General features: G+C 46.1%; 1 protein-coding gene across 5 annotated transcripts in view; it reads left to right on the top strand.

Moving 5' to 3' along the window:
* The first annotated feature begins 1229 nt into the window (after positions 1-1229).
* ADGRB3 (adhesion G protein-coupled receptor B3) overlaps positions 1230-9689 on the top strand; it is a 458877-nt gene continuing 450417 nt past the window's right edge. For 4 of the 5 annotated variants that reach the window (XM_085217833.1, XM_085217831.1, XM_085217832.1 and 1 more), the window contains exons 1-2: positions 1230-1363; positions 4126-4894. In XM_085217833.1, coding sequence (XP_085073959.1) covers positions 4141-4894 — 754 coding nt within the window. In that variant the 5' untranslated portion in view covers positions 1230-1363; positions 4126-4140. Of the gene's footprint in view, positions 1364-3863; positions 4895-9689 lie in introns of those variants that run through there. The other variant, XM_085217829.1, reaches the window with a different exon arrangement.

Here is a 9689-nt window from a genome sequence, read left to right as displayed (position 1 = left end):
CCTTGCAAACTCCGCCCGCAGCGCGGCGGCCGCGACCGGCAGCGAGAACCCTCCAGCGGGCTCCAGGCTCCCACTCGCCGCGCAGTGCCCGGACGGCGGCGGCGGCGGGGGAACGAACACCAGGCAGCCGCGATCCAGGCACAGCCTTATCCCCGGCGAGGAACGAAATACAGCGTCAATCGCAACCTCGCTGAGAAAATTGCTATTGTTCCAGTCAAAGGCAGGCGGCAGTTTGAAAGGGTTTATCCTCGGAGCGCTGTATCAGTTAATCTGCAGCGCGGAACCAAACCGACAGCTCTCGAGGCCGCGACAGGGGGGGCTACGCTTCAAAAGAAGAAACAAGAGGAAGGAGATCAAGTGCGGGTTTCCCGCCCCCCCGCCCTCCCCTCCCCGCCGCCCTCTCTCCCCGCCTCTGAGTTTCCCTTACGCCGGGGCGCAGCGCTGGGAACCGAAGCCAGGAGAACCTCCCAGGCGCGGCGAGCCGGGACGTGCTGGGTGCCGGGCACACGCACACTCAACGCGCACACACAGACGAGCGGAGCGAGGCGCGCCGCCACCAGCGGGCGGAGAAGGGGCGCGCGCGGGGGCGCGCACACGCGTCGGCCCCCACGGAGCTGGCACACGCACACGCGCGCACACGCGGCGGCGGAGCCGCGCTCGCTCCCGCCGTACTCCCTGCGCGGCCGGCGCTCGCTCCGCTCCCCGCCATCGGCAGCCAAGGACCCCCCCGCCGCCGGCCGGCCGCTGGTGCCCGCGGGGGGAGGAGGAGGGAGGCAAGAGGAATAAGCCCATTAGTAATAACAGCAACAGCAGAACCCACCATCACATCTGCACTCGCGCCTCAGTCCTCCTCTCAGACCGTCGCCTGCCTGGCATCGCCTCTCATCGGGCTGCTGTGCTGAGACTTTGTTTCAAGTAAAAAAAGAAAGAAAAAAAAAAAAACAAAAAAACCTCCGCTTGCTCAGCCACTTCCATTTTTTCCCCCCTTGCAGTCTTGCTGGTTTGAGGTTGTGGTATTTTTGTTGGCTTTTTCTTTTTTTTTTTTTTTTCTTTTTTTTTTTTTTTTCCTGCCTTCATGTGGTTGGATTTGGCGGATCCGGAGCCCGAGCTGCTGTTTTTCCGTGGTGGGGGTGCGCGAGGCGTGCGGGGGTTTTCTCGCCGCGTTTTTTTCTCTCCTGCTGCTTTTTTTTTTTTTTTTTTTTTTTTTTTTTTTTTTTTTTTCGTGTTGGTTTTGAACTGGAGCCGGGGAAAATGGGAAACGGTGCTTCCGACAGAAGGGGAGTCTCTCCATCACTGGTGTCGGGACGTGTGCCTGTGGTGCTAGAGGTTTAGAGAAATAGCCTGCCAGCTTTCGGAGTGGAAGGTAAGGGTGCCCGGGGCATTTCCATCTCCCATTCCCGGGGATTACGAGCGGAGAGCTTTTAGTTTGGGATTCCGGGGAGGAGGCGGCGGAGGAGGGGAACAGGCTGTTGCTGAAGGATAGAGAGAGGCAGCGCATCCAGCATGAGCCCGGCATTCAGCTCAGCGCTGCAGCTGAAAAGTTAGCGAAGTCCGTCTGGCGACAGCTTTGCTTCCCTGAGAGCCATTTCCAGCGAGACCGAGAGAACCTGAGGTTTGTGCGCGATGGGGGTAATTTTATGGGGGGGATAGGAGGGGGTGGAGGGGAGATGTTAGGTTAATAGGAAGTTAAAATAAGAGGAGTCAGTGGGTCTTCTGCTGAGGAAAAAAAAAATAAGTGGAGTGATGGCGCCGTCTATGTTCGGCTGAACTACAGTGTCACACAGAAAATCAGTTCGGGGAATATCCGTCCAAACTCGCTTTTCAGCAGAGAGGGTTCCCCCTTTCTCGGCCGGGCAGCCCTGAGCTCTGCGGCCTCCCTTGAGCTTCAGCCTCCATGGGGAAGGGAGACCTTTCTAATCAGAGTGCCTAATCCTTGCAGAGAGCAGCTTGGCTCTCGCATTCAGCGCTACTGCGAACTGCTGCCGACACGCTCCACTCGGGTGTGTGTATAACGCACCAGGGGGAGTGGGGAGGATTCAGGCGATGCTGTTTCAGGGGCTCTGCACGAACAAACACATAACTAAAATGAGGGCTATTCGATTATGATTCCTCATAGAAAACAGCCGGGCACTGCAGACGTCTCTATTTTTTCTAATACAAATACTACAGAGGATGAGAAAAGTCGGAGGCTTTTTCCTTTTCATATTAAAAAGCAAGTAAGCCCCCTTTTTGCTTTCCAGATTATAAAATTAATCCTTTTTCATGGGTGGAACTCCTAATTTAGACACTTATTGTCACATCAGCCTTCAACGCCTACACCATCCTGAATAACACTGCGCAGAACTGCATTGCCTGCAAAGTGCTTCAGCAAAGGGGAAATTGTTTCCAGAATTCCCTGTAAGTTTCTATTTTTTAAACCTCAAAAGCTGCACCAACCTTGTTTGGAGGAGGAGGACAGTGTTATTCACTGAGATGGATGCTCAGAATGAGAAAATCCGATCCTGTGGATAGAGCCGGCAGCAGCTCTGTGTTTTTTTTTGTTGTTGTTTTTTTTTTTTTTTTTTTTTTTTAAAACCACAGCTATAAAGAGGGTCAGAGTTGGTGCTGCTTTGCCCACTTCAAGATTCTGACTTTGAATTGCAATCTAGGAGATAGGAAAATCTCTTCAAGGGAGCTTAATCTGGTGATTTGCAGTGTGTTACGCAATGGGAGGCAGAAGATGCCTTGCTGTGTGGCGAGGAGATGAAATGTGAGGCACAGGCACACAGCACAACTCCGTGACCGTGTCTGTGTGTCTGTCTGCCTCTGTTCACAGAGCAGAAGGAGCTGCAGCCTAGAGTTGGGGATTGGCACCACTTGTGCTGCTCACCTTTGAAAGTGGATGAAAAGCTCCTCATTTGTAAGGGATAAGCAACTTCTCAAAGGTTAATGCTGAAAACATTCAGTCTGATTTTTTGGGGGATAACATTACTCAGTAAAGATAACTGAGGTTCACTTTATTAACCTAGGCCACTGTTAGGAGAACAGCGGAGGCTGTAGCGCTTGACAGATGGAATAAAACAGCTTTATTTGGTGATGCTACCAGGGTAATACCAGGGTAAATGTAACATGCCTTTCATTACCAAAGCACACATCTGCAAAACACAGGGGCTCACCAGCGAGTACAAGATATTCGAGATATTCGTAATGAGAGGGCAGCAAGACGCCCAGCACAGGGCCATAGGTGCAGAGGTCCTGTGTAACACTGTGTAGAGCTAATGTGTGCAGACACCAATATAGTGATACGTTTTGTATATCCTAAAAGGCTGTTAACACATTCAAATTGCTATCTGGAAATGCTGGCACAGAGTGGTGTCAGACCACCACCACTTTCATCTGTCTGTCTTTACTGCTTTCTCTGATAGTCTCAACATTTTATTAATACATTTATCTCAATATTTCCTGCCTGGGAGTTCTTTTTATAGAGACCTTTGCGTACCAGGTGGCCACTGCAAATTCATGCAGGCATATGGGAGATAATGTTCCATCTGTAACAAATACTAATTTGTGCGTTTTTAAATTATGGCTGTAATTCCTCATAGTTACTTACCAGACTTAATAGAAAAATAATATATAACAAGAGATGCTGCCGGTTTTCTTGATCTGCTCTGTGAAATTCCACATGTGCAGTCGCATGTGCACATACATGAACCTAGCAGGGCCACTTATTTACTTCTGGAGGAAATAAATAAACAAATTGCCCTGTTCTCAGCCAGTTGGACGAGGCATCGGGATTTTACCCAGCTTGAGCAGTTCTGGTCCACGCCATGATGACTCCAGCATAGACAGGAGAGGACATTCCTATTAATAATCTAATAGATGCTTTCTTTTTTTTTTTTTTTTTTTTTTTTTTTTTTTTTTTTTAATTTGGATGTAGAAGATTGGGCTGTGGCGATGCCACGTGATGGCGCTGTTCACACAGCAGCAACGCGATCCCTCGCGTTATAAAATAAAAATTACCTGCCCTTCTTTCTGAAGGGCTCTATCGGCAAGCCCGACAACAGCTGGCTCCAGTATTGGAAGGAGTTTGGTTTTCAATGCGGGAAGAATTCTACTTGCATTTTTATTTCATTTCATCTCCTGCAGGCCAAATGACATAGGATGAAGGCTGTTCGTAATTTGCTGATTTATATATTTTCCACCTATCTACTGGTTATGTTTGGATTTAATGCCGCCCAAGACTTCTGGTGTTCCACGCTGGTGAAGGGGGTCATTTATGGATCATATTCTGTAAGTGAAATGTTTCCTAAAAACTTCACAAACTGCACTTGGACGCTGGAAAATCCAGACCCGACCAAATATAGTATTTACCTGAAATTTTCCAAAAAGGACTTCAGCTGCTCCAACTTTTCCCTCTTGGCTTATCAGTTTGATCATTTTTCCCATGAAAAAATAAAGGATCTTTTAAAAAATAACCACTCCATAATGCAGCTCTGCGATTCCAAGAATGCTTTTGTATTTCTGCAGTATGATAAGAATTTTATTCAAATACGCCGCGTCTATCCCATCGATTTCCTAGGATTACACAAAAAGGAAGAAGACCAAAAATCCTTCTTTGAGTTTTTGGTGTTGAACAAGGTGAGCCCAAGCCAGTTTGGGTGCCATGTGTTATGCACTTGGTTGGAGAGCTGCTTGAAATCTGAGAATGGGAGAACTGAATCCTGTGGGATCATGTATACAAAATGCACCTGCCCTCAGCATTTGGGAGAATGGGGAATAGACGACCAGTCCCTGGTGTTGCTCAATAACGTGGTGCTGCCCCTCAACGAGCAGACGGAGGGCTGCCTGACCCAGGAGTTGCAAACCACTCAGGTCTGCAACCTCACCAGAGAAGCCAAGCGGCCTCCCAAGGAAGGTAGGTGCAACCGTGGGGGGCGGGAGGTGAGGGGGGGACGACAGTCCTTATGCCCTGCTCTGCACTGCTCTCTTTGGTGCTCACATTCCTTTGACTTGCTCTCCACTCCAAGGGCTGGAGATGATGTGCACTCCCTTAGGGCAGGAAGGGCTGCATTCTCATTTCAGAGCTGGCCAAGCCTTAACACATAGTTCTGCTGAGCACTGTTGGAAGTCCTCAAACACATTGAAAGAAGGCAATAGTAAATGGTGTCCCTGCTGCTCACCTAGATGCTGCTGTGCTCGCAGGGGACTACAGCTCCTCAGGGCTCTGCTTCCCACCAGCTCAGGTATACTCAGTTGTTAACCCTCTCTCACAGCAATGCCCACAGGTGGTGAGCCAGCAACCACACACCACCTCACTTGCGTACACTTCACTGCAACATCTTGCTGAGACCCCTTGACTTTGGAAGGAAGACATTTCGAAAGGCGTGCGGGCAAACTCTGTAAAACACCCAGTGATTCACCACATTAAGTATGCCTGGTCCGAGCTGAGCCAGACTTCAACAGTGAAAAACTAAACCAAAAGCAAATGTATTTCTCCAGGGCAAGCCCTCTGTGATGCATTGAGGTGCAGCACAAGGCTCGTTGATCTGCCAGGAGCCCTGCAAAGGGGCTGCAGGCTGCTGCAGTGCCCCTTTCCCAGGAGGCCTCAGCTACAGGAGATGGAGGCTTTGCATCTCAGAGGGGGTGGGTGGATGTGTCAGTCCTGACAGCTGCTTCGTGTCCCCCTTGGAAAAGGTGGAATGGTGGGAAGGCAGGAATCCAGCAGTGAGTGGCGGCTCCTTGCCCTCCTCTCCTCCCTCCCCCCCCCCGCCTCCCCCCCTCCCCCCTTGCTGTGGCTTCCTGATGTGCTGGGGAAGTGTGAAGGTGATTTTGGGAGGAACACTGGAGGAACATTGCAGGGAGACCAGAACGTAGGTTGAACCCAGAGAGGGGGGTCTGAACGCAGCCTTTGTACGTGTGGTCCTTCCGAGCAGCCGCACAGGGACAGAGCAGCCAGGGGGTCTCTGCCCCTGCGTCAAGGGATAAATCACCCAGCCCAGGGTGCTGCATTTTAATGCAGGAAGTGTTCCCACTCTCCTTGTTTTCTGCACAGCCACAAAGCTCCCAGTCTGCGCCGAGGCAGCGCCAAGCTCCCAGCCCCCCTCATAGAAGTGGCTTTGTGGAGGAATGTAACATTGACACGTTGTTAGGAGAGGATTTTCTTTAAGGGCAGCCAAGCCCCAGTGCTGTGGGAGAAGAAAAGCTGAACTTGCTCCAGCTGCCGCCGTGCCAGCGGGGCTGAGAGGGACAGGAGACACTTCTGGTGCCCCGCAGGCCTCTGCGAGCACCTCACAGCTCGGAGCGATCCGAAACGACGGGGAATCTCCGCTCCCGTCACCTCCCGGAGAGGCGGCGGGAACGGCATTTAGCGTCGCTTAGCGCTAATTAGCGCTAATTAGCCCCCGGGAGGCCGCGGAGCCCAGGGCGAGCAGCTCCCGCGGGGCACGGCGCGACCCAGGGATGCGGACCTGCCATCGGGTCCCTGGGGAAGGGGACAGGGAGTGACAGCGCTGCCGGATGCTCGGGCCCGTCAGACCTCCCGTAAAAATAGGCTGAATTCCAAAGCCTCCCATGTAAAACATCCATTTGCTGTCCTTAGCAGAGAGGACAGAGAACGCTTTAGGGCAAAAAAAGCTCTGTTTTTTCTTGAATTCTCAAACATGTTGGCAACGCGTTTTCTCTCCAGTCTCTGTCACATTTCAATTTTTACCCCTACTTGTGGCTTTCCCTTGATATTTCCTGGGTAAGCAGCACTGTTACAGAGAGCAGCAATTTTATTCTTCACTTGTTTAGCCCGGTATTTCAGTGTTTTGTGCGTGAGTGTGGCTGAGAATTTTAACGACGACAGAATTACTTCACTGTTTTATTTACTTATTTTAATGCTTCAGAAATTGTTCATTTGGCTATTACTGAAAGTAGTGATCAGTTATCATATTGAGCCTCACAGTGCTTCTTGATAGCAATATACTCTTTGTCTTCCAGTTCAGTGTTTGAAGCATTTTTTGCCTTTTCAAAATGTTGAAAACTCTGCAAGAGAGGTGTATTGGTTCATTTTCTGCAGATTGGTTCATATTTTTCAAGCAGATCTGTTTGCGTGAAGCTGGCTTGTAGTTTAGTTGAAGGCTTTATTAAGGATCAAAATGTAGAATACTCCTACCACAGACATTATGCAATTCATCACTTGTGTCAGCAAACATTAGGCAAGAAATGGGAAATTTGCTTTTACGGGTAATCTGGTTCAAGTTAGATCAGCATAGGTAGTAAAACCCAGGTGACCGATAGCAGGAAAGTGTTTCATGTTGCTGAAATTCATAGTGGTGACACAAAGTGCAGCTTTATTAGTGTAGGTTGAGTTTTAAAAACAGCAGTGGTTGTTTGTCAATGTGAGAGAGCTCTGGAGTGAGATTGCATTTTAAGAATTTGTGAATTACTTTGAGGTTTGGTACTGACATTGCCTAGCAATGGCTTCTGGAAGGGAATTGCAAAGACCTGACAGCTTTCTACAAGATTATGCATACCCTCCCATCCTTCAGATTTGCTTTCATCAAGCTTGACTATATGAAATGCAAAATCTTTTCCAAAAACTATTTCCAGCTCCTTTCAAGAGCCATGATGTAAATAGAGAATATTTAGATTAAAGCTTACTGCTCCTTTTTTGAACCTCTGAAGAATTTTACAATTTTGAATATGATAAATGGCTTAGGAATATGGATGAAAGACAGTATTTTTCCTTTTCAAATATGTGTAGCATTTTACAAAAGATGTGACAAGTACACAATGGATGATTGTGTTTCTAAAAGTGCTGAAGAGTGTTCAACAATTAAAGGAATTAGGTCAAAAAAGGAGGCTGTAACTATTTTTTTTTTTAGTGGTTTGGAAATATGGAGTTTAATCAACATGTCTTCCATAGACAGATCATCTTTGGTGTCACTGATTAAAGCAATATTGAAAACCACCACGTTTTCACTAAGACCTAGTTTCATTATATCTTGATGCTTTTCCATAGCCTTACATCTGAGGTGCTCAGCATGGATCAAAGCACTGGCAAATAGATCTCAGTGAACACCCTGGCAGGGGTGTCTAAAGGCTTAGGGGAATTTGCCCTCTTGATCTTCAGTCCTGTGACTGAAGTATCTCATGAAGTTTCTGTCAATATGACAGGACTCTGTTCCAACTTCTGTGGACCTGTAAGCCTTTGCATGAAGTTATTCCCTGTGATTTTATACATAGTGATAATAAGAATGCAAAAAAAAAAAAAAAAAATAAAAAAAAATTGTGACCACTACAAGGCAAAAATGTTATTGTGTAGTTGGGTTTCTTTATTTTAATGGTTGACTTAGAGAGAAGCTTTGTTTTAAAGTTTGCAATTGTAAAACAGTTAAAGTAATTGATTTGTCCTCTTATATTCATTCAGAAGAAGAAGGGAGGAGGGATGGGGGAGATAGTCACATTAAGTTACATTATGGAATGTAGCATTGGTCTACTTTGCTACAATTCGTAATGCTGCGTGTCAGTATCTCAGCATGCAGCAGCTGTTGGAGATTGTTTGTTTGTCTGTTTTCTGATTTCAGACCTAAAAACAACAGAGATCTCTCAAAATATTTACTAGCAGTGTCCCTTTAAAACTATAATTTAGGATACATTGTTGCATAACAGCAAGATGCAGATAGTTTTGTGATATTTTCATGGCATATATGCATTTATTTTCATGCTGTTCCATGAATGCGTACCTCTTGTTGCACACACTGAAGATGAATTTCTAATTTTCACCACATAGTCCCCAGAGGCGAGTAGCTGGCTGGGTAGGTTGGACATCTCATCTCAAAAAAATCATACAACACATTATAGCATGGTTCTATTAGAGAGTTTGCACTGTTAAATCAGTGCAGAGTTTGTCTAGGAGGATCAAAAATTGCAAAATGGAGTCTAACATCCTTCCATGTCTATAGTTATATTTAAAAATAAGTATTTGACAAATATATTAAAGCAGCGTTTATAAAATCCCAAATAAATAAATCTGTTTTACAAAATAGTGTAAAATATTTTGGCAGATTTGTAATAATTTGTATATGCTTCTTCATGCAATAGGTCTTTTATATAAAGCTTCAGAGTTCAGGGGGACAAAGGAGGATGAACTCTAATGCAAGGGCAGGGTTTTTTTTGCAGGCCTTGTTCTCTGCTGAAAAAAAAGAAATGTTTCAATATCTCCTGTGGATTCCAGTAGGCTTCATATAGTGCCCTTTTGGACTTAATGTGCTAAAAGAAAAAGATCACCCTAAACATTTATAATCTTTGTACAGATTTGGTTACTCTGGACTACTCACAAGAGAATACTTTATCAAAGCCACAACAGTTTGATTTCAGATCTTTTTTTTTTTTTTTTTTTACATGATGCACTTTACAAAAAGCATTAATGATCAAAATCTCTTTTAAACAATAAGCCCTACCTTTGTCTTCAAGGATTATATGTTATTATCATTAATAATTGTATTTCAGTTGGTAGCGTATTGATCTGTTTTACTTCAGTAAACTATGAAAGTTCTTGCTGTTTTGATGTAAAATTTAGAACTTTATGTGCAAGACTCATCAGCACTTCATATATAACTTCATATATGTACTGAATTTTGGATACGTAACTGATATCTTCCAAAAGAAAAGTACCTAGACAATACCCATTGCAGTAGGAAAAGCCCATTCAAGTAGCTTTGTTT

Source organism: Meleagris gallopavo, chromosome 2 (assembly GCF_905368555.1).
Source record: "Meleagris gallopavo chromosome 2, MGAL_WU_HG_1.1, whole genome shotgun sequence".
Classification (NCBI taxonomy): Eukaryota; Metazoa; Chordata; class Aves; order Galliformes; family Phasianidae; genus Meleagris; species Meleagris gallopavo.
This window is presented reverse-complemented; position numbering and strand designations above follow the sequence as displayed.